Source organism: Hippocampus zosterae, chromosome 1 (assembly GCF_025434085.1).
Source record: "Hippocampus zosterae strain Florida chromosome 1, ASM2543408v3, whole genome shotgun sequence".
Lineage (NCBI taxonomy): Eukaryota > Metazoa > Chordata > Actinopteri > Syngnathiformes > Syngnathidae > Hippocampus > Hippocampus zosterae.
In genome coordinates, this window is record NC_067451.1 from 16,218,745 (window position 1) to 16,243,316 (window position 24,572).

The following is a 24,572-nucleotide window of genomic DNA, read 5'->3' on the forward strand; positions in this document are numbered from 1 at the left end:
GGGTTTTTTTTCCCTGACACTTAGCTTAGCTTAGCACGGCAACAACATGAGTCGCTTGAATGAAAGCTTCAAAACTTTTGCTTTGAAAGGCAGTCAGAGATACACGCTGGGCAGCAAAGGCACAAAATATTGATAAACTCACGTATCTTATTGTTTTAACCTAAGGTACATTCCGGACGTTACCGCAGTCGGTCGGCCTATCACACCAATTACAATATCTACTTATAGTACGGCGAGAAAAAAAAATCGACATGATAGCTTTTTGGGACTTGATCAATAGTCATTTGCATTATTTGTTTGTTTAGATATGCCATCATTATTCTCTTGCGCTGCTTCTTCTCTCTCCTGTACTTCAACTTTTTTCGCCATGCCGTCATTTGCTACGCCCGCCAGGGACTTGATGAGACTGGCGACCGGGACCAAATACCCGTGTCGAGTGCCAATATTGAAGGCGAGATCATGCAGTGTACAGATTCAATGCAAGATCTCTGGTGCATTGAGAGACATTACAGCTTGTTTAAAATGGCTATACTGTATGTCTCAACAAACATGTTAGTCTATGTCAGGGGTGCCTGACCTTTTTTGACCAAAGATCGACTTTTGAAGCGGCCAACCTACTGCAATCGACCCGATTGCAGTAGGTTCTGGTGTGCAACCATGCACATGCCCACATATGCACACACGCACACCATGAGAAACAGCTGTAACGGCCCCGAAAATGAACGAAACCGAAACCTACAGACATACAAATCTTGTTTTCCCCATTCACAAGGGATGGGAGGGGAGCCCTTGCGATCAATGGGTTTGGCACCCCTGGTCTAGGTGCTTCATATAGGACTTGTTTAATAACTTGGGTTTTTAATTAGGAGAGTATTGATCAGATCACTTGGAGCCAAGCTACCAATTTTAGATTAGAAAAATCTCACAGGTGAACAGCATACAAAATTATTTTAAAAAATAAATAAATAAAAAACATCAGCAACAAAAAAAAACAAAAAAACAATGCCATCGTTTGGGAAAATATATTGTTTGGAAGAATTTGGTCTACCAGTAGCCGCTGCATTGACATTAACATCCCGTAGAATTGTATTGTAAATTATTCTGCAATTAGTGTTGTTTGCACAATATCAAGGTAAAATCATAACCTAATTGTAATATTTTTTCATTATTATTATTATTAATCATCGGAATCGACAAAATACTGTGATGTCCTATTGTGAGTTAGTGTGCAATGCTTGCCTGAATGGTGATGTTAGTGCTCTTTGGCAAAATAATCGGCATGTCTTTATATGTTTACGTCGCAATTCCAACCTATGAGAGCAGTATTTTCAGTATCTTCAAAACCTCGCAATAATATTGTGAGTGGCCTGCGATGCCCACTCATAATCACAATATTATTGGTATGATTGGCAAAATTGTGCCATATCTTATCACTAAGCTCTAAAAACATCCTGCTTTTCTTTTTCTCACCTGCCTGCGTCTCCTTTTGCCTTCTTTCTCTTTTTCTGAGAGCTGCACCCTCCTCCGCCAAATAAATAAATATATCACCTCCGGGACAGTTGATAACATATCAGAGCAAGAAGGCCAGTTGGGCACTTCACATGATGCCTTGCTCACCATGAACTAATCCCGTTTATGCAAAACCTGCCACTGTGTGTGTTTGTCTTTTCACTGATGCCAGGTAAGGCCAAAGTGAATTATACATAAGGAAGTAAATAGATGACGAGTGGAAAGATACAAGAAAAGCAAAAAGGGGCGAGAGCAAGTCAAGACAAGCAGAAGTCCATTGAATAACTAAATAAAGGTAGGTGTGTGTGTGTGCGTGTGTGCCTGCGAAAGAGAGAATTTCGCACACCCTGCAAACACAAAACGCCAAATAACAAGAATGTATAAGCGTGGGCGAAATACAGATTAGCTTGATGCGAACGATGAAATACCAGGCGGGGTAATTTAGTAACGATAACATGTTAATTATTGCACACATAGGGTCGAACATTAGCCCAACGGCCTTATTGGAGATTTTAAAAGGATCCTCAAAGCCAAGCTCAAACTTAAGTTGTGTTCACTCCCAGAAGAACAAAAAAAATTAAACCAATGAAAATCATCAGGAAATGTCTGCTGCTGAAGTCGCAGAGAATGTCAAATAGAATGTCTGCGTCGGACTGTGGTCATTTTGATACAAGTGTGCTTTACGAGAGCTCGCTTGAAAAAGATTTGGCTCTTTCTTTGGAATTTTTCATAACTGCTATTCCCATAAATCGAATTATAGAGGAACCTTTTAGGTACCAACATTTTTAAATCATCTGTAATAACAAGCCATGGAAGTAACACAAAATGAAGCCGTTCAAACCGATATCTGTGATGTTAGCATTGCTCATGAGTTTTGTTCTGGTGACTTAGCTTTTTCTTTGGCTTGTCTTCATGACAGTACTGAAGTGTCATGTAGCAAGGTCGTGGTGGACCCCAAAAAGCAGGCAGGAGGGAGGAGCAGGGTGAACTTGACAAATTATATTTAATAAAACAGAGAAAACTGAATCCAAAATGAACAAAGTGCTAACAACCAAAATTAATCCAAAGTAGCAAATCAAAACCATGACTGACAAAAAACTAACAGGAACAGAACCATGACAGAAACAAATATGACAGTTGCAAGCAAACAGCCACAAACAAACATGACAGCAGCAAAAAGCAACAATGACCTGACAATGAGTGGTCAGGCTGGAAGTCCTTTTAAAGTATTAATTACCTAATGACCAACAGGTGTGCAGCTGCAGGGGGAGCTCTACAGTGCCACCTGTTGGTCCCAAACCGAATCATGACATGAAGTTCTAAAAAGTCAAGTTCAGAGAAACTTTGAAAATCCATAATTTCAGAATATTGCTAAAATTATACCATTCGATTTGTACAAAACTTCAAAGTTCAAATCACAATCATTTGTTGTAGGTGCGTTCATATCCTGATGTGTTTACCTTCATGAGAAAGCTGTTGTAGCGACTCTTGTTTTTGTCTTTTCTTGGTAGACTTATTTCAGAAAGAAATTGGCACAAAACTTCAGTTGGAACTGTCATTTGTGATTTCAATGTTCCTTGAAGCCAGTATCCCACTGAGCGGAGAGCGTGTGCTAGCGTTAACAAATGAAGAGAACATGCGTTCGTGTCAGGGTTCGTCGGGCAAAGTCGCAAACGTTCGCCAGATGTCTGCCAACAGTTTTTAATGTTTTTTTTTTTCTTGTCGCAAGGAAATTTCTGATTCTGATTTGAAATATTTGTATGTATTAAAAATGTGATTGTCTTCACACACACACACACCCACACACACACACACACACACACACTGGACAAGAATTTGGCTCGTTACCCATACTGTATTGCATCAGTACGCCCGGCGGCATTCCTGCTGTCAGACGCACCACCGCCTTGGCAGTGGGAAAAGAACGCACCATGTGGATGTTTTGCTACCGCTACAATAATACTACAAGCACGACTGTTACTGCTACGGCAACAATACTTGGACAAAACTACTGGGAGACTTTTAGGCCATGACACTACATTTACAGGTACAGTACACTCCGCTTAATAGAACACCGGTCAATAGAGTAATCCGCTTAGTAGAGCAAAAGGCTCTGGAACGGATTTGCCTAATGCAATTTCCTATAAAGATACTCCGCTTAGTAGAACAGATCTCTGCTTAATAGAAGAGGCCGTAAGCAATGAACATTGTAAACTAGTGGTTTTCGAAGTGTAGCTATCGCGATACTGTACCACTATCGCGAGAAAACGCGGTAGTTCTAGCCGTATACAGTAACAGGTAGCACGCGTCACTCCACACATAGACACGCGCACGTCACAATGGCTTCAACTTCATTCAAGAGACGAGAGAGAGACGAAGTGTAGCTATCGCAATACTGTACCACTATCGTGAGAAAACGCGGTAGTTCTAGCCGTATACAGTTACAGGTAGCACGCGTCACTCCACACATAGACACACGCACGTCACAATGGCTTCAACTTCATTCAAGAGACGAGGGCTATCACCTGCGGATAAGAAGGACATACTCAGACGATACGATGCATTGCCGGATTCTCAGAAGGTACGCCCGCGGTTTCCAGGACTTCCCTCTTATCCAGCGCATTAAGAGGGAAGTCAACCGCAAAATTACGGACTCCTGTTTCCAGACAAAAGTAACAAAATTTTTCTCGTGATTTGAGATGTTTGACTGAAGTTGATTAAAGTTGTTGTTTTGTTGTTTGATTAAAGATATGGACGTCCACAGTCGAAATATCTCTTCTAACTCGTCAGCAGGGGTTTTTCTGCGTGCATAACTTGGTCGTCGACGTGTCTGAAGGTGTACCTAATAAAGTGTCTCCGGTTAATAGAAACCCCGCTTAGTAGAACAGAAGCGCTTCGGCCCAATGGTGTTCTATTAAGCGGAGTGCACTGTATACTTTTATCCATATCGTCAGTGGCAGTCACATGCCATCAAATTCCATGTTATTTGTTCAGCACGACATCGCTAACATGGTTAGCATGACAACATGGCATATACTGGTGGGAGTAGTCCCAAGTATCTTTCAAGTCTTAAGGTTCACGCAAGTAAAGTGATTTGAGTTTGTGCACTTAAAAAAAGAACTTTTAAAACACGAAGCAAATGACGCTCTACCTTGGAAATGCAGATTTCCAAACATAAATAAGATTTGTATCGTCTTACATAAGTTTTAGTGAAGGATGTTTGACTAAATTTTGACTTGGATCAAGTCATGTGTCTCCAGTCCCCCATGTCTGGAAAGTCAGTTAATGGTGTCAAGCAAATAATTCAACACACCTCCAAAACACTTCCAGCACAACACAGAGAGAGGGAGAGAGAGAGAGAGAGAGAGAGAGAGTCTGGTGATAAATGTGCAGGTCTAAGCATCACACAGCAGCAAGCAGTGATTTGCGCGATGCTGCTGCAGAACTGAGGTCACGCAAGCTTGAGCGGGCCGTTGGGAAGTAGGTCAATGAGCGCACGAGGCAGAGAAAAGCTCAAAGATAGTGAGAGAGAGATAAAAGAAGAGCAAGAGAACCCTTTACACAAGTAACAGGCCAACAAATGAGCTCTCGTTGATTGCAAAAATGAACTCTTGAAAGAGAACTTCATACAGACATCACATCAAGATATCAAACTTCGCCATCATACTCTGCTCACTCACAATGGCAAAATTAAAGATGACATCGCTCATTTATCTGCTATACTGCGGGAAGTTCATAAGTGGTATTTGTTAAAATTAACATACAATTGTTTTATATTAATCACTCCACTTTGTTGGTTTTAAAAAGTCATTTATACTCTTTTGCTTCCGAACACTTCTCAGTTTCTTGGAGAATGTATTTTATTTTGGTTCCTCCGTCTTTCATTTTGATCACTTTTACCCTCTCTTCCAGCGTCAGAGGTCTTCTTGTCTTAGCTGCTGACATCCAAATGTAAGTTTTGTAGCCATTTTAGCAATGCAACGTTCTTTCTGCGTCTGAAACTAACAATAACAAATACTTCCTGGACTACTGTGCATGTATAAACGAGTGCGGTGGTTGCTTTTGCCATTTCCGAACGAAGGTCGCTGTTGGATTAGACTTTTGCGAAATGCTTGTTTTCGTTGTAGCGAATCTCGTCGCGAGGCAAGAGCAGATTAAAAGATTTTGTATAATGGCACAGGGTGATTTTTTGTCGTAGGCGGAGCAGAAAAGTGGAAATGGCTTTCATGCATGATTTTTTTTCACATTAGGGGGTATTTCGCCCATGTAGGTTTTGTTGGACAGGAGTTTCACTGTACTTATCATGTCTGCACATTAATATGCGCGCGCACGCGCACACACACACACACACACACACACACACACACAAAGAGTATAGACTTTCCGTCATTATACTTTGCCAATGCGCCAGTCCGTTTCACCTTTATCATAATAAATACACACTATAATGTCCTCACACATTATTTGTGGGGGAAATGAATCAGTTATTACATTTGGGTGCTATTAAGCATCGTCACAACGACGTGCTTGTGTGTGTGGGTGTGCGTGTGTGTGTGTGTGTGTGTGTGCGCGCGCACCCATTAGTGCGGCACACACATTCACCTCAGCCAATCAAGCACCACTGATGGATATCGACTTGACGACCCTGTACTGGAGTAACTAGGGATGTGTGTCTCAAAAACCCCTGCCTGTCTGCCAGTTTCCCTTTGTGACATTCAAATTTGGTAGGCATGTCTATCATGACCAGACCCACAAAAAACGTCTCAAGGAGCCATTTCGGAAAAAACAGGAACTCTGTCATTTTGGTCAGTAGTCAAGTCAAGTCAAGTCAAGTCATGTCATGTCAAGTCAAGTCAAGTCAACAGTATTTATCGAGCACTTTCAAACAGCCATCGCTGTATACAAAGTGCTGTACATGGAGCGATTTAACATACACAATAAACAGTAAGACGAATCGGTAATAAAGGCGGTAGAAAGCACCAAGCAGTAAAATCATGCTGAGTCGAACGCCAAAGAATACAAGTGGGTTTTGAGGAGGGCTTTAAAGATGGGCAGCGAGGAGGCTTGCCGAATGTTCAGTGGGAGGTCATTCCAGAGAGATGGACCAGCAACGGAAAAGGCTCGATCCCCTCTGAGCCTCAGTTTAGTTCTTGGTACTTCTAACAAAGACTGGTCCGCAGACCTGAGGCACCGGTCAGGTGTGTAGGGGCGGATGAACTCAGAGAGGTAAGGTGGCGTGAGATTATTTAGAGATTTGAAAACAAAGAGGAGGATTTGTGAATGGGTGTGTAAGTCAAACTTCCATCTCGCAACACCATGCGTGTATAGCAACTTTGACGTGATTACACAGAGATAAACTGTTCATTTTCTAAAATTAAAGAGACGCAATAAATAACACATATTAAATTTTTTTCTGATTAAAGTTAAATGATTTTTGGACTTCTTTTACCAAGTCATTCCTAAAAAACTGCTGTTAGATTTGTGATTGAAATGCAGGTGGAATTTCCACCTCCATATATACAGAACAGGTTTCCACTATGGAGGGATACAACTGGCTTTCAGTTTTGAATTTTAACGAACATTTTGGAGTAACCTGAATTGTTTGTAAAAAAATGACTTTCCTTCCACTGCATATTGATTTTATCTTCAAAAAAGTATCTCACTAATTCCATCATTTCTGCTTTACTCCTGAGTTGGCTCTGCGGCGTCTCCGACAGCAGTGCAGCCCAGTGACCTTTGGCCCGCTTTCCGAAAGCAGGCCGTCCGAGGCTTAGCCGGCGCACTGGTGCCATTTGTTAGCCATCGAGGCTAATTGCGACGGCGGCCCCACTGAACTGATATGTATGAAGTAGCACTTGGGTTATGTTCAACACTAATCTTGGCAGATCAGTGGAGGAAGCAGTGAGGTGTTGGGAGTGGGGGGGCGGGGGGGGGGGTTGTCAGAGTTCACAATGTAATAAACTGCACTTGAAATAGGAAGAACATCTTAGAAGTGTTACTGGAGCTCTTCAATGAAGTGTTGAGTGAGCATGCTTCAAGATCTAAAAAACGCTAGGAAACGTTTAAATGGAGCGTTGCTCCACGTGAACAAAATGCATGATGCGCACACATGTCAGCTGCACTCGTCAGCCAGAGTCAGCACACCAGTCAGGGAGTGACGGATGTTCAACGGCACTCCATCACAGATGCAAAGTAAATACAAAATTTAACAAGCAATTCTTTTCTTGTTCATTTATTTATTATTTTGTTTTATTAATAAAAACATGTTATCTTCATTTCTTAAATTTTTAACTAAATTGTTTGTATTCTTGACACAAGTCCAGAAATTAGCTTTCTTCGCAGGGTGTCCAGGCTCTCGCTAAGAGATAAGGTGAGAAGCCCGGTCATTAAAGAGGGGTTCCGAGTGGGGCTTCGAGTAAAGCCGCTTCCCCTCCATGTTGAGAGGATCCAGCAGAGGTGGCTCGGGCATCTGACTTGGATACCTCCTGGACGCCTCACTGGTGAGGTGTTCCGGGCATGTCCCACCGGCAGGAAGCCCCAGGGACAACCCTTGACACGCTAGAGAGACTATGCCTCCCGGCTGGCCTGAGAACACCTCAGGATCGCCCGAGAATAGATGGAACAAGTGGCCGGGGAGAGGGAAGTCTAGGCTTCTCTTTTCAGGTTGTTGCCCCCGCAATCTGACCCCAGATGAGGGGTAGAAAATGGATGGCTGTATGGATGGATTATTTACTTTTAATTGAATTTTTATTTAGCACACCAGTCAGGGAGTGACGGATGTTCAACGGCACTCCATCACAGATGCAAAGTAAATACAAAATTTAACAAGCAATTCTTTTCTTGTTCATTTATTTATTATTTTGTTTTATTAATAAAAACATGTTATCTTCATTTCTTAAATTTTTAACTAAATTGTTTGTATTCTTGACACAAGTCCAGAAATTAGCTTTCTTCGCAGGGTGTCCAGGCTCTCGCTAAGAGATAAGGTGAGAAGCCCGGTCATTAAAGAGGGGTTCCGAGTGGGGCTTCGAGTAAAGCCGCTTCCCCTCCATGTTGAGAGGATCCAGCAGAGGTGGCTCGGGCATCTGACTTGGATACCTCCTGGACGCCTCACTGGTGAGGTGTTCCGGGCATGTCCCACCGGCAGGAAGCCCCAGGGACAACCCTTGACACGCTAGAGAGACTATGCCTCCCGGCTGGCCTGAGAACACCTCAGGATCGCCCGAGAATAGATGGAACAAGTGGCCGGGGAGAGGGAAGTCTAGGCTTCCCTTTTCAGGTTGTTGCCCCCGCAATCTGACCCCAGATGAGGGGTAGAAAATGGATGGCTGTATGGATGGATTATTTACTTTTAATTGAATTTTTATTTGTATTTTATTATATTTGTATTGATTTTATTTTCATTTCATTTTTGATAGACGTTTTTAATTATAATTAAATATTTTCTTGTTGTATTTATTTTTCATTAATTATTATTATTGATATACTTTATTCTTTTCTGGCCTTTGTTTTTATATTTATTCATTTCATTTTTTAAAGTGTTCTTTTATTCTTGCTTCATTAAAAAGGTTTTCTTTTTAATATGCATTTTCATGAATTTCATTATTTTATTTAATTTTTTTGCTAAATCTGACCAAAATTTGGCCCGAGAATATTCGTTGATGTGGGAAGGGCTGACACCCATCACATGCCGAAACGAAATTGTTGTTAGTAGTGCAGGGTTGGGGAGGGAAAGGGCATCTTAGGGAGAATGGGTGGCGACTTACTTGGTGTATGGGCTTTCAACCAGCCCTAAAATGGGCCAATGACCACCACGCATATCCTGGACTGAGCACACTACAGCTTACATTAAAAAAATACTTAAGTTATACTTTCATCATTGTGGGGCTGTCCTGGTTGACAGGCCTCTGCAACATCGCATGGACATCATGGACAGTGCCTCTTGGTTGGTAGACTGAGGTGGTGGTGCGAGTGGGTGTGTTCCAGCTCGGGCTGGGAGATTAAATGATGGAGATCGATGATCGTGATTTTGAGGTCAACACATGCACAGAGTCACACACTGTACAGGGCAAATCCCTACATTCATATAGGGCAAAGTAAAAAATAGATATTTGCAATTATTCCTCAAAGGCCATTTGCATGTTCTATTGTAAATAATATTGAGAAAATACATCTTTATTTCATACAGTATGGCATTTAATCACAGTCACTTTAACTGAAAACAGGATTTATTTATGTTTTTATGTCAGAAGTGGTCACGTTAAACCAAAACCAGATTTGATCCCAATTTGGCAGCAGTCTAAAATGAACATGCAAAATTACATTTAACACATTTGTGACACAATTCAAGAGATCAGCTCGTAATTAGGATGGCAGTCATCATTGCTTCAGCTTCTATTAAATGTATTTTATTGCTGATGACGTCTTCTGTGGTTAAAGTGTCCCTTCTTACTGCTGCGGCTAATAATTGGATTCTCCCTGAAGCTGTATTACAGCTTAAAATCTCCCTCGTGCCTCCCACTTAAGGCAGACTGCTCACTTCATTGCTGGTGTTCATTTTCGCTGCAATAACAATAAAAGAAAAGAAGAAAAAAGAAGTAATACTGCTGCAGGCATAAACAGTGCTACTCTCAATCGTTCTCTCTCTCTTTTGACAAGATGCCAGTGTTTTGACTGGAGCTCGCCCTGACACAACCAACAAGCAAAGCACGTCGCAAGAGATTTCTGGACACACATCAACACATTCACAAGCTTGTGAATGGAAAGCTGGTGCGCATGCAGGCAGAAGTTCCGCCTCCGCATCCTTGATCAACTGATTACAAATGTAATAGCGTCCACATTAAAATTTATAATTGATGTGGTTAAAAAATAAATAAAAAGGCTGCAAATCATTCTATTTTATTTTCGTCATAATATTTATATGACCTACAATACGTGTTTTTTTATTTAATTGTAACTACTGTTAAGGCATCAAATGGTTAACGTATGCAAAACCGTGTCAAAAATATCTGTCCATGCATTTTGTGAGGTGAAAGTTCCGTCACTTCGCTAATGCTCATACGGCAAATCACAGTGCAACAGCCATGTTGTTTAAGAATGAAACGGACGTATGTATGTGCGTTATCGATGCACGGCATTTTGCCCCTTAAATTTATGACTGTGCAACTTCATTTTTTTATATTCTCGTGTAAGTGTGGATTTCTATGTTTTTAAATTATTGAATATATTTTGTTGTTGACAAACCTCTGGCCATCTATATGTAATATGGTGAAAACAGTGGGGGGCCGTGCATTTCAACCTTAGGCCTTCAGTGACGTCACATATATACACAATACCTGTATCGGCTCGCCAAGCAGCACTTAATTTCAGGAGCATTTAAAACCATCAAGTATGCATTCACAATTAACAGCAGGAAACTAAATTTACGGATATTGTCAAAAATAAAAATATGATTCAAAAATACTAAATAAAATGACACCCAAATTACGCTGTGTGATCTTAAACAAGTCTGTCCAATAAATTGTGCAATGTCGCAGTTTCATATAAGACACCAACCAAACAAGAACAAAACAAACTATTCTTTAAAAATAAAGTAAACAGATCTTTGCATTTTGAAAATCGGCGATACAACAGCAAATAACTGAAAATGTTGAGCAGCTGAGATTGAACGAACTTTCGTACACAAAGGTGATTACAATGCGCCATTATAAATTGCAGGTGAGCAGATTTATCTGATACATTTTTGTATCTTTGTCATTTTATTTCGTTACCATTAATTTAATACTAATGAAATAAAATGACAAGACGAAATGTAAAATAAAATTAATTTACTCACCAATGTAGTGCCTGTTCACTCAGCTGCAGAGCTATGCGAGTGTCCCTAACTGTTAAACGTTTTTAAACGCACCATAGCTTGTAAGTGCCCAGCCATGCTCTGATGTTTCCTTGTTGCCTTGGTAAAACAATCCAGTGTGGATCCAAACACCAAATCGGTCCGTGGCATTCCCAGGAGTACAATTTGCAGCATTTCTCAGAGGCTGTGAGCCACGGGTACCGTTCATAATTGCTCGTCTGAAAATGACGGACAAACCCTTTTCCTTGCTGGGACAGGCTAGCTAGCACAGGAGTTGGGCGACTTATTCGCACAATATCCAGCTTTTCGTGGAAGGCCCTCCTTGAAAATTGCGTGGAAAGTAGTTCTGCAACCAGTTCAACGTCTTCTCCTTCGGCCATTTTGGGTTAAAATGCAGTGACTGCTCTCACAGGCGCGAATCCAATCCTTTTTTTTAAGAATCTTTATTGAACAAGTTAGGATACAATTCTCAGTAAACAGAAAAGGCGCTAATCCAAGTCTCGACGTAAGCCGTGTGCGTTCAGTGATTGACTAGCTGGCCCTAGTACACAGACGAGTCAGATCGTGAGTCTGAGACTCGTGATCTGATTGGCTATTGCAACCTGACTGTGCCCATTCATTTACAGCGCACAAAGGCCTGCTCTGTTTAATCTGAAGGCCCTGAGCAAGTTTAATTTACCTGGCAACACAAGCTATCTGAAATATAATTGGTTAAAAACTCTACCATAATAAATACGTTATTTATCGAGTGGCTTTCAATGTTATTTAAAATAACATTGAAAGCCACTCGACTAAGTGGAAATAATATGACGTAAAGAATACAGAGAATAGTTTTGTTTACACATTTATGAAAATAAAATAACAGATTGAATTTGTTATTCTCAGAAAAGTAAATTTATTAAATTAACTTTTCTATTTAGGCCAGCAGAGAAGGCCTTGCTGGCCCTGACGGAACGCCACTGGGTGAAAAGTAAAAATGTGAATATTAACTTTGCAATCATTTTTTTTTATTTCAGGTTGGGAGCCACTGAGCTCCTAACAGGCAACTGCTATACATGGTGCTAGGAATTACTTGTAGCAGGGGGGTCTGTGCTGTGCTTCGTCTTGTGTTGTGTAGCCACCATTGGCTCTGAGCGTCACACAAACGCAAGCAAATTAGCCTAGTGCATTTGTTGCTTACTTTTTGTTGTTGTTGGTGACATACACACACACAAGATAACACAGAGATTTGAACTCACACGACCAGAAGCACACACGCACGCATTCCCACATGCACAAATTCAACGTATGTGCACCAGTTTGATGTCTCCAACTGGAGGTAATCCACAAACAGGATTATTGTGTGTGATTAGGACTTTGGGATCTACAAGGATAGGGTGATTAGGGGGGGGGGGGTTATATCACTCTGTAAAGTTACCAACTTGCTGCGAGGGCGCAGACAGGAAGCGAGGAGAACTGCTAAAGAGTCACTTAACATTGAGAGCATTACTGTCTGCCTTCATGGTAACAGCATACACGGGGGTCAGGAATCAGAACAGGCGACAAACAAGGATAACAACGAAGAAAGTTGTCCTGAAAACCCAACGCCACTATTATTCTTCCGACTATTTTTACTTGAAATTGTTTGCTTAAAATTACAACTTTTTATTGAAATATATAAACACTCCCTTGAATTTGAAACTGCTTTGTTTATTGCGGCATCCATCCATCCATCCATTATATGAACCACTTTATCCTCAATAGGGTCACGGGCAAGCTGTAACCTGTCCCAGCCATCTTCAGGCAGTAGGCGGTGTACAGCCAGAAATGGTAGTAACAGCAAAAATGATGAGCAATTAACACTTAAATCTGATCTGTTATCATGCGATGCTAACAGCTAGAATTATGACCATTGAGTTATCAGCTAACTGAATGCAAAGGCAAAAACCTGAGCTGCTAGAAAACTAAGTTTTAACAGTTTCAAATATGAACAAATGTATCTAAACAAATGAAAACTATCAAATGCACTATGCTAACATTTAATGCACTGATGTCCAATAAATGGCACCACAGGACGGGTCACGTGCTAGCCAATCCGCTCGCATTGTTGAAACACTCCTAAAATCACTTATTCAGTCACTTCCTGTTTGAGTTAGCCACTTCCGGGTTGATGGATGATGTCACATCGGTCAGCACGAAACAGCTTTTGGTTGATCATAGTCGAGTCTGGGGTTTGTAGTCACAACACTATTGTGACGGATTCTTTATCTGTGTTCGAGTGTGCATGTGCGCGCGTGTGTGTGCGAATGCGTGCATGTGTGTGTGTAAGCTTTCAAGGGCACAGGTGTAAAATGGAGAAAGGTTAAAGGAAATTTCCATTGCACACTGGACACACACACACACACACACACAGGTGCCAGCATGTGTTGTCGCCGTGGCAACCAGGTGCCATGGGCAGGTACAGACTGGTATGCGCAGTGTCAGCATGCACTTATATACACTCACAACACACACACGCACGCACACACACACACGGAGGGTGAGTTGTCTTGCATTACTCCACCTGACAAAGCATTTGTTGTTATTTTTAGTTATATCCTCATGAAATGAAAGCTTCATGAATATGTACAGTGTGTGCATGAGCGTGTGTGTGTGAATGCTTTCATGATAGATTTCACATTGAAGGACAAATCTGGATCAGCCATAATGATCCGAAAATGGTACTTTCAAACCAAAACGGCAGACTTCCTGTGTCATTTTGTGCATGGTCCATGCTTATTCTCATTACATATGCTGCTATTCAAGTGAAACTGGCGAAGATTAGTTTGTTTCAATAACGCCAGAAATTGAGCCTCAAAATGGCTGCTTCGAACCAAAATGGCAGAACGCCCGTGCTTTTTCATGGATGGCTTCTTTCACCTTTTGTGGATCTACTCATGATACACAAACCTACCAAACTTCACGTTGCTAAATAAAACGGGCTATCGGGACTGAATTTTCCAAAGCCGATTGCACCACGGATGAGCATGCCTGTCCAATCAAATGAACACAACTTTATGATCACAAAAGGCGAAACAGAAGCCGAGTAAGCACCTTGATGAATTATTGAGTGAAAATACGATGCTCTCCATTGGGCAGGGCATTCATCTGAGCTCGACGCCACATCAACCTCTGAGGGAGGAAGTGAGCGTATTCTCAGCACATGGGCTGTCTCACCTCAAACGTTGCAGTTCTGAAAGGGCTTTGCCATAACTTCCTTTGAACAGTAATGGCATGTCACTCCATGTCAATTGACACAAATCCCCAGAACCTCCCCAGTAACACCTCTTCGGTTTACGAGATGATTGTTCTGTTCGTGCCTTCTGATGCCGACTGAAAGAATTTGAAGTGTGAGCCTCCCAGCTAAAACGATTTTCGAGTTATGTGCAGATGCTGACCGACAGGGTCAGAATACATTGATATAGCAATTTACCGGTCTATACCTAACTTCAAACAGAAGATGAGGGCCTCCAACTATGGTCCCAGATTTAACTCAAACTTCGATGAGCCATAACTCGAATACCGTTTGAGCTAGGAGGCTCAAACTTCTGATTCTTTCATTTGGCATCATCAGGCACGAATCGAATGAAGATCGGGCAAATTAAAGAGTTGTCACAGGGGAGGATATGTGACCTGACATGCAATGACCCGAAGGCAAAATTGTTGAATCCACCCTTAGCTTTCACACAGAATGTAGCTCAGTGTGACTTTGATAAATCAAACAGTGACAATTGCTTTTAACAGATCAGGACATGAGACGTGAGTGTGACGTGTTAAATTTCACAGCTCTGTGCCGCTAAACCTACAACTTTCAAAACCTAAAATAAAACACCTGTCCATAAGCCCTCGCCATCCCAACCCTCTTATTCTAATCCTCTGAGCCCTCCAAATCATAACCACAACCCTAACCATCTAACTTAACTTAAGATATCCTTTATTCGTCCCACACTGGGGAAATTTACAAACTTAGCGAACTAACTCTAACTCTAACTCTAGCGAACTAACTCACACTTCTCCTCCTAGGTAAAGCTGACCTTGAGCATGAGTTGCGGTTCACCCTGGAACGCAAGGTACACCTAAATCGCCCCAAGCCCCAACCAACAACCCAAAAGGGGAACATTCGTAACACCAACCTCTAACTCGAAAGGGGAATAATCAGTATTGATGCCAATACTGTACGTACGCACAAGGAATCGAAATCAAGCTCCAGCACAAACACACCAATACCTCTTGACATGTGGCATACCTTCCAGACAGATGGAGCAGGAGCCATGTCAGCCGTGTGGAAACACATGTTAAGATGGATGACAACATTTTGACAACATCAGCCCCCGGATGATGTCAGCGGGCCACTGGTGAACACAGACTTTCTCAAGCCCCATCGTCAGCCGGTTGCGGCCGAGCCAGTTACGTTCCCATCAACAATTTGCTGCAGCGTGGCGCGTTGTGGACAGAGAAGTCAGGGACAGTGTGATAGTATCAGATGAAGTATTAATTCCATTGTCCTGTCTAAGTTTCATTGATTACTTTGCAAGAAGCGGTCTTATATTTGTTTGTATTCCCTGACACAGACTAATACGGCATCTGTATTCCTACTTGTTTATCCACCAGACTCAACATTCGTCCTCTGCTCTTAGCTACTGTATGAACCGTATAACCATGCATACTTGGATTGCCCTACTCACCATTTTTTCATTTTTTTTACAATATATTTTAAAATACTGTATGTATTTATTTTATTTGGGAGGGGGCGGGGTGCAACCCTCGTTTTCATGATGGCATTACGTCCATGCTTCTTAAATAATTTTTGGTTTAAAAAAAATGTTTTGTTTTTTTTTCAACGCGATTGTGACGGGATAAACACCAGGCTCCTTTTACATAGTGCCCACTAGTGTTCTAACTGGGACACTGCATAACTGAAATGCCTCGTAAAAAAGCGACAGTCAAGTGAAATGCGTCACAAGACTGCTTCCAAAAACATGCATTAGGATATAAACATGTCACGACTGATGAGTTATTTCTTGAAAAAAGTATGTAAGTGAAATTCATGCCACACTTAAGAAGTTTGTCTTTTTGAACAGTGGGTGGTGAGAACAAGACACATTTTCATCATATTTGCTAGATATTATTTTCGAATTATGAGACAATGATCAAGTGTCAGGACATGGTACGTTACGCCCTAAAACGCTAACCATCACCAAACCTAATCATCATCCTCTAACGCTAACCACCAAGACCAACCCCACCCAAACTAAGTGGCACTAAAAATTGTTATGCATCATTTATCTTGGTACCTAAACTAGATTCTCATGCACAAAAAAATAATAAAATCATACTGTGCTTCTTGGTGGAAACAGAATTTATTTCACACAAAAGAAGTACAAACTGCAAATACTGTAGTACACTCCGAATAATGTGACTATAGTTGCTACTCTGACTTTATGCTGCTGGAACATTTTAATGGTGACTGGTTGCACCTGCAGCATCAGGATAAATGTGCTCAGTGAGGGACTGACATTTGAGATGGTCACATGATACGCACACATCAGTTATTTTGCTGACTCACAGTGCGTGGGAAAGCATGGTGCATGGGGTCTCCTGCGAAATGACTTTAAGCTTTATTAACTTTTCCATTTGCAACTTGTGGTTTGAGAGTGGGGCAAATGAAGGTTGTGCAGCGCTTGATTGGTTGTCTTAAAACGTGCAAGTCGTTTGTCGCCATCGGCTAAGCAAAGTTTTCCAATTATTCCGACCTCCCTCTATGGGTTTTTTTCCTCTTATTTTTAATCTATGGCAAGTCATTTGATGTTCATTTAATGGTCGCGAGTTTGAATTACAAGTCACATTAAAAGTCTTTGTAGACAGGAAGTAACTCTGTGTGACTATTTGTACAGGGCAGGGTAGCGGTAAGCATGAATAACTGGCAAGGGGAGCCCTTGCACGAATTACATTGTGACTGACCTTGTTGTGGACTATTTCTGATTCGATTGCGACTGGCTGGCAACCGGTTCAAGGTGTCCCCGCCTACTGCCCGAAGACAGCTGGGATAGGCTCCAGCACGCCCCGCGACCCTCGTGAGGATAAGCGGATTGGAAAATAAATGAATGAATGTATGGATTATTTCCAGGTCATTCTGTTTATTGCATGTCCTGGTGGTTTACATGAATAACTGGCAAAGTATTAGGAGTGTGGATCTTGATATGCTTGATGGGAATAGCGTCTTACTATAAATAGTGTTTGGAATTGACGCAATATAAATTGAATTGAATTAATTCCTATAATTTAAAAATATATATACAGAGCTGTTTTTATACACAATTATTGCATTGATTATCCCACCAATTAATTAAATAATCATGAAATATTATATTTTAAAAGATAAAGGGCAATGTGTCGATAGCAAACCACAACTGGCTGACGCATCAGCACGTCTACACTAAAGCCTATCACCACTATTTAGAATGCAATATCATGTAACTCAGGTGGTCAAGGATAGTCACAGCCACCAGTGCACCTTAAATGACTTTATTGAGCAAACAGTATCAAAAAAACTGAAACATGTTACAAGTACATTCCTACACTAGCATCCACAGCCACAACTGACACCCGGGGACTCGACGCGCTAACTGGCTATTGGTTTGCCAGTGTACAGCCAGCTGTATGCTCATTCACTGACTCCCACATCACTCACCATGCCAGAGCGTGATTTTTAAAAGCCACACGAATTCATAATAACAGATACTATAGTGCAGTATGTGAAGAAGGTGATCCCAGGGGAAAAACAAATACCTGCACCTACACACATATTTTGTGTTGGTATTGTTGATTACCAATGAAAAATCAAATTTTCACTCCAATAATTACTGCATATTTTCACTGTTTGCAGGAGGCTCCAGATCCAAACTGTATTTGGTTGTTTAATTTCACATATGACAGGTGGGCATTCACTCCAAAAACAACTATCAATGGATAAACATTAAAGTCAATTGTCCATATGATGTATCCCCTTCGAAACCTTACCGGCTGCGACAAACGTAGCTCAATATGGGAAAAAAGAAAGAAAAGAGAGCGTGTGAATGTGCAACAAGGGGAATTACAGCCAGCCAGCCCAGAGAGAGAAGAGTCACATGCTGGAGGGAAAAGGAGGAGGAGGGCGAGGAGGAGGCGCGCCACCGACTACGTCACGTTGACGCCTCCCTTCCTGCCTCCCTCCTCCACTACAACTCACATGACTGCAGCAGCTCGGTTATGGAACACATCACGAGGAGTAGTATTACAAGGGAGGGTGAACAAAATAGGCACAAAGTGGCAGAGGGGGGGAGAGAGAGAGAGAGAGAGAGAGAGAGAGAGAGAGAGAGAGAGAGAGAGAGAGAGAGAGAGAGAGGGAGCACCGTTTAATAACCCAGAGTAAATATTAACGCAAAAGATAAGATTCAATGCAGACACTTGCTATTCCTGTAATTTCGACACACACACACACATAATTGTATTCATATTTCAAATAATGTTTTAGGTCTGCTGTAACGTTAAATGAATGTCAAGCTCATTTGGAAGTTGACACATGGACTGGTCACGCTTGTTTTTCCTCATGGGAGCATAACAACGTAGTCGAAAGGCCTGTATATTAGGAGCAAGGTCATACTATACCAACCAAAAGGTGTATGTGTGTTAGGGGGGATCAAAATGCAATGCAATGTAAAGGTTAATACAGTGTGTTATAAATAGACCACTGCATGCACACTCACAAACACACACTTAACCTTCTTGAAGTGCCAATCTGCCTGAACACATGATGCAGTCACCAATGTCACTCAGTAGTGATGCAGTGGCAAACAGTATAAGGGAAGGCAGGTGGGTGGGTTAGGGTGCATCCTGGAGAAGGATGAGATGGAGGTTGGGTGGGACTCGGGTCAAAGTAAGCATGTTTGTGCGTGTTTGGGAAGCGCGGCATCAATCCAAGAGCAAGATGAGGGATTAGAGCCTTGATCCCTAGCCGCTCTGTCCTGTCATACGCCACCCTTTTCTGGAGCTTCGTCCGCGAAAAAAAAAACGAATTTATGATTTGCTTCGGTTTTTCTCCTCACCCTCGCACGTTTCTGCGCAACGCGTGACATCCAAACCGCAGAGGATGGCCTCCCGAATGCATCGGCGCACAGCATTGTCCCATCAGAGATGTGATTTGTGTGCCACGTCTCAGTTCGTCAAAGTTGCACTTAAGCGCAAGGTGCACAAACGCATCTTGTCAATCCGCTTAAAAGGTGATTTTATTACGTTAGGGAAACACTGCACACACATATAGCCAATATATAGCAAGAAGAATAAAGAGCGCCAGTCACACGTTTTGTAACAAGCGATTACGCAAACAATTACGCAAACAAAAAAAAAGCAAAACAAAACAAGAACAGCGTCAATTTCTACTATAAAAGCGAAATAAAGTTCTCGTCACAACCGTGAGGCCAACCCGGTTACGCAGCACCGTGAGACTTGACCCAACGTGGAGGCGCAGCGGGCATTCTGCAGAGAAGCAGAGAGAACTCCCTCCTCGGACCGTCAACGCAACAGCTCCTCACAAGTACGCGCTGTATTGATTCAACACCAAAAACATCCAATTAAATATTCAAATATGTGTGTTGTACGGACTTAAAATGACGCAAAAAAAGTATTTCGGAGGGGCTGGGGGACAACGATCCCCCCGCCCGGGTCTCGGTGCACGCGTTGGCGGTACCACCACGTGTTCACGCCGGGTTACATTGACAGCTAACTCGCCCCGTGTAAAATGCGTCAAAAAGTTTCCAAAGTCAGTGCAGCTCCGCAGTGCCCCAGCTGCAGAGCGGGAGGGGGAGCTCATGCACACCCCCACCGCGTAAAACCACTCATTGATCCGTCGCGAATCCTCCGAACCGAAGATGATGACATATTCCCTCTCCACGTGAACGCCGCAAGTCAAGACGCCGCGGGACACTGAGCCGGCGACCTGCTGCTGACAAGCCGGCAAAGGGCTCCCTCAAGCCGGCCTCTCGCCGCTCGGAGTACCGGTGGTGTGATGGTGCTCGTGGAAACGAGCCAAGACGAAGAAAAAAGCCAAGGGGAGATCCTGGCCAAGACCCTCACGCACATCGCCCGGAGGTCTTACCTGGCTGTCGGGGTTCTCTGTCAGATAATTGAAGACGAAGGACGAGAGTTCCTCATCTAATAGTGGAGCGCAGTCCGCCATCTTCTAGTGAATGAGGCGCCGCGAAGCCAGGCGGCAGAGTAATAGAAGGAGAGGTGCAGTGACGCTTACGGCCTGCGGGGGCGCTTCTGTTTACACAAGCATCACGCTCACCGGCACCGGCACACGTACACAAATACACACTTGCATATAAACACATCAGTATCAGTAACGGTGGCTAGATTATCCCAAATGAAAACGAACGCCAATCACACTAATTAGAGTAATATCTATTTTGATTCTTATTATTTGATGCACAAATTAATCGTTGAAAATGTTTGTTTGCAACATGGTGAAAATTGATGTATTTTAGACGGCCCAAACAGCACCCCCCAAAAGTCATTTGGTGGAAAGCACTGGAAAACTTTGGAAGGAAAAAAACTGCAGTCCCTGATACCAGCTACACTGATCATAATAATGATAATAATAATAATAATAATAATATATTTTATTTATAAGCGCCTTTCTAGACACCCAAGGACACTTTACAATCAGACAAAAACAATACACTGATGGACAGTTGGACACAAATTTCAGTGTACATGTCCATCATGACAGGACAAAAGTCAAAAACGATGCCCCAAATTCAACAGGAAGTCAGTCATTTCGGATTTGAAGAGGGCATTTTGGGTGAATTGACGCTACATTGGGTGGCCGTGTCTTCCATGGCAAGATGCTTGAAAAAGTCTCACGGACCACTGTGTGGAAATGAACAGGAACACAGCCATTTTGGTTTGGACAAGAGGTGGTTTGAAGAGGCAATTTCAGAGGAATTTTAGGGCTCCATATTTGACAAAATAATTGCCCCTGCAACCAATTTCACCAACAAACACAAAATTGGGTGAAGTCTATCATAACAGGACACACAAAAAGTCTCGAAGACCTATTCTTGAAATTAAACAGGAAGTCGGTCATTTTGGTTTGAAATGACAACTCATTCCAGTGAATTCACCTCAAATAAACCCAAATCTGAAGAAGGTACCCTAGACAGCTCTCATACTACAGTAAATGGTAACGCTTTTTTTTGCCGAAGCGATTTGTGTGTATCCTAGGGATAGTGGATGTATTTTTGGGGTCTCAATCACGAGACACCAAAATTCACCAAGTAAAAAACCGCATGGAAATTTACGGGGGTATCATCCCCTGACACTAGTTTTACTAATGGACGTGAGATTGTGTGGACATGTCTCTTATGACAGGATGCAGAAAAAAACATCTCAAGGACCCATACCCTGATTTGAGCAGGCTACTTTTGTTTGAAGCTGAAATTCTGGGGGCACACTTCTAGTAATGAATTCTAAAGGAGTAATGGGTATGATTGTGTGGAGGGTGGGCGGTGGGGGTCTTCAAAAGGGATCTACAGTATGGCACATGGCTCACACATGTGCTTCTACATGTGGATGTCGGAATTAGTCACTAGTATACAGCACACATGGGTTTTTTTACTGGGTTGTGATGCAATAGAAGACATTAAAAACATTCCCAGAGAGTCTTTGACTTGTACAATTCAGGGCTGCATAAATAAACTTGATTTGACTTGCCTTTCCCATTGTAAGGATCTAGCCAGTTCCACTCCTTCCCCATTTCTCATTCCTCTAAAGGTGAATCATCAATTTGCTGATCACGTATTCCAGTAGGCATGCCTCAACCAACACTGGAATGTTTGCGAGCAGTGATTTTATTATCTGGATGAACTTCATCTCCAGTTAGCACGTAACTTTTGTATCTTCTTGCAAATGCAAGGTATCGCCACCTACTGAACCAAAAACTGTTTTTTTAATAATCATAATTTGATAGTTTCGTCCTCCCTTCGTATGATCTGCACTATTAATTACTACAATGTAAAACAACCTGTTGGGTTCAACCAACCTGATAACATTTTAAATTGAGCTGTTCAACTAAATGTTTTAACTTTTACTGTTGTGAAAATTGGCGTTCCTGAATATGACGACAAAGAAAAGAAGAGTTGACAGCTCTAACATAAAGGTATAAATAAAAACAACTCGCTCGCTTTGTTGTGCTAACAGTGTTGCCATTTACAGTTTTTGCAACTCAATTTTCTGTTTTCAGTATAAAATAAAAATACAAGCTGTGTTTTTTACACATGCTCAGCTAAGCACGAGGAACCAAAAAAAATGTTCATTTCTAGGGTGAAATTTTGGCATGAATACTTTAATAATCTTGATAGGTGCTGCCTATGAACAAGTTTTTACAACATTTATGCTGGCACAGTGAAAGAGTAAATAGAAGCAAACAAAAAGCAGAATTACACAATTTTCTCACGCTATTACAATTGCAATCATGCAATTGTTCATCATTGAGTTGTTAATGAGAACTGCTACCTTACAACAGCAATGAACATAATGGCTAGAGATAAGCCACTCAAATTGTAGTAATGCAGCAATCTGTTCTGTTCATCATCCTCCATAGTCATCATCTCACAAACTTTCGTTGGGCCATGGCAGAGGTCGATTGAGTCACATGTGTGTGTGTGTGTGTGTGTGTGTGTGTCATAACAGAAAAGGTTAACACTTTAAGACAGGTGACGGCCACAGTAGAGCGTGTCGTTCGAGGCCATTCCTACATTATTGACCTTAGCACGAATGCTAAGTGTGACCTCAGCACATATGCTAAGTGTGTGTGCATGTGTGTGTGTGTGTGTGTGTGTGTGTGTGCATGTGTGTGTTTGCAATAGAAAACAAAACACTTGTCACGCGACAGAATGTTTGTGTGTGTGAGTCTATGTGTGGCAGTTCATGTTTCACGAGTCGACATGCACACAAGCACACATTCAAGCACACACACACACACATGCACACACGCGCGCGCACACACACACACAAACAAACAAACGCACACACACACACACACACACACACACACAATCCAAAAAAAAGGGTGCCATGTCTGGTGACAGGTGAAGGGTAAAAGTCCTGCTAAAACAGTCATCAGACGGGTGCCAGATTGTTTTGTAGGATAATTAAAATGGCACACACCTAAAAATGTTTTTAAAAGGCCATAATAATCTATCTATCTATCTATCTATCTATCTATCTATCTATCTATCTATCTATCTATCTATCTATCTATCTATCTATCTATCTATCTATCTATCTATCTATCTATCTATCTATCTATCTATCTATCTATCACGAGGGTCGCAGGTCTGCTGGGGCCTATCCCATCAGACGTCGGGAAGTAGGCAGGGTACAACCTGAACCCGTAGTCAAACAACAACCAGTCACACCTCAAAGCATGAACCTACCATGGATGTGTTTGGAATGTGGGAGGAAACCGTAGTACCCTCTTAAAACAATCTTCACCACCCCCAACTGGTGCCAGATTGTTTTAAAGAACATTCATGACACGTGCACACATACAGTATCCGAAAAAAATTGGAGGTTACATGCATTTGTAGACATTTAATTACTGCAAAAAATATCACCCACCCAGCAAGTAACGGTTTGTTTCGTACAAATATATAGCACCACTGCATTTATAGGACAATAAACTACATTGGATGTGTTAACTGTACATAAATAATGTAAATTTATCACTGTATGTACAGAAGTGAACATGAATAGCAGCAAGAATAGTCAGCACTGTTTTGCATGGCGAAAATCAATCCCTACAATCAGCAGTCGATTGACAACCATACATGAGCATTGTTTTTAAAAAGAGAATACCATGTATGCAGATGTGAATGTCAACAGCAGAAAGAATACTCAGCAGTGTTGTAGGAGGGCATGGGAGATTGATCCCATGTGATTTCCTTTGAAGTCTGGCCACTGTAAAAAGAGAACGAGTGAGTCTTGGAACGCTGACATTTGGATGTTTGGCCTTTGCGTCACCTCCTCGCGGTCAGGCATCCCACCGACACCGCAACAACGACCAAGACGAGGTCGAGCGGTCACTAAGTTTGCATAGCCCGCATTGCTGCGAAGGGGGCACTCCGGGAACACCCCGTCCTCGCCGCTGTAA

At 42.0% G+C, this 24,572-nt stretch overlaps 1 protein-coding gene across 2 annotated transcripts in view; it reads right to left on the minus strand.

Moving 5' to 3' along the window:
* Positions 1–20,630, minus strand: part of ppargc1b (peroxisome proliferator-activated receptor gamma, coactivator 1 beta) — a 74,953-nt gene extending 54,323 nt beyond the window's left edge. The window contains exon 1 of one of the 2 annotated variants that reach the window (XM_052071979.1): positions 20,514–20,630. In XM_052071979.1, the coding sequence (XP_051927939.1) occupies positions 20,514–20,594 (81 nt within the window). In that variant the 5' untranslated portion in view covers positions 20,595–20,630. The remainder of the gene's footprint in view (positions 1–20,513) is intronic. The other variant, XM_052071988.1, reaches the window with a different exon arrangement.
* Positions 20,631–24,572: the final 3,942 nt, after the last annotated feature.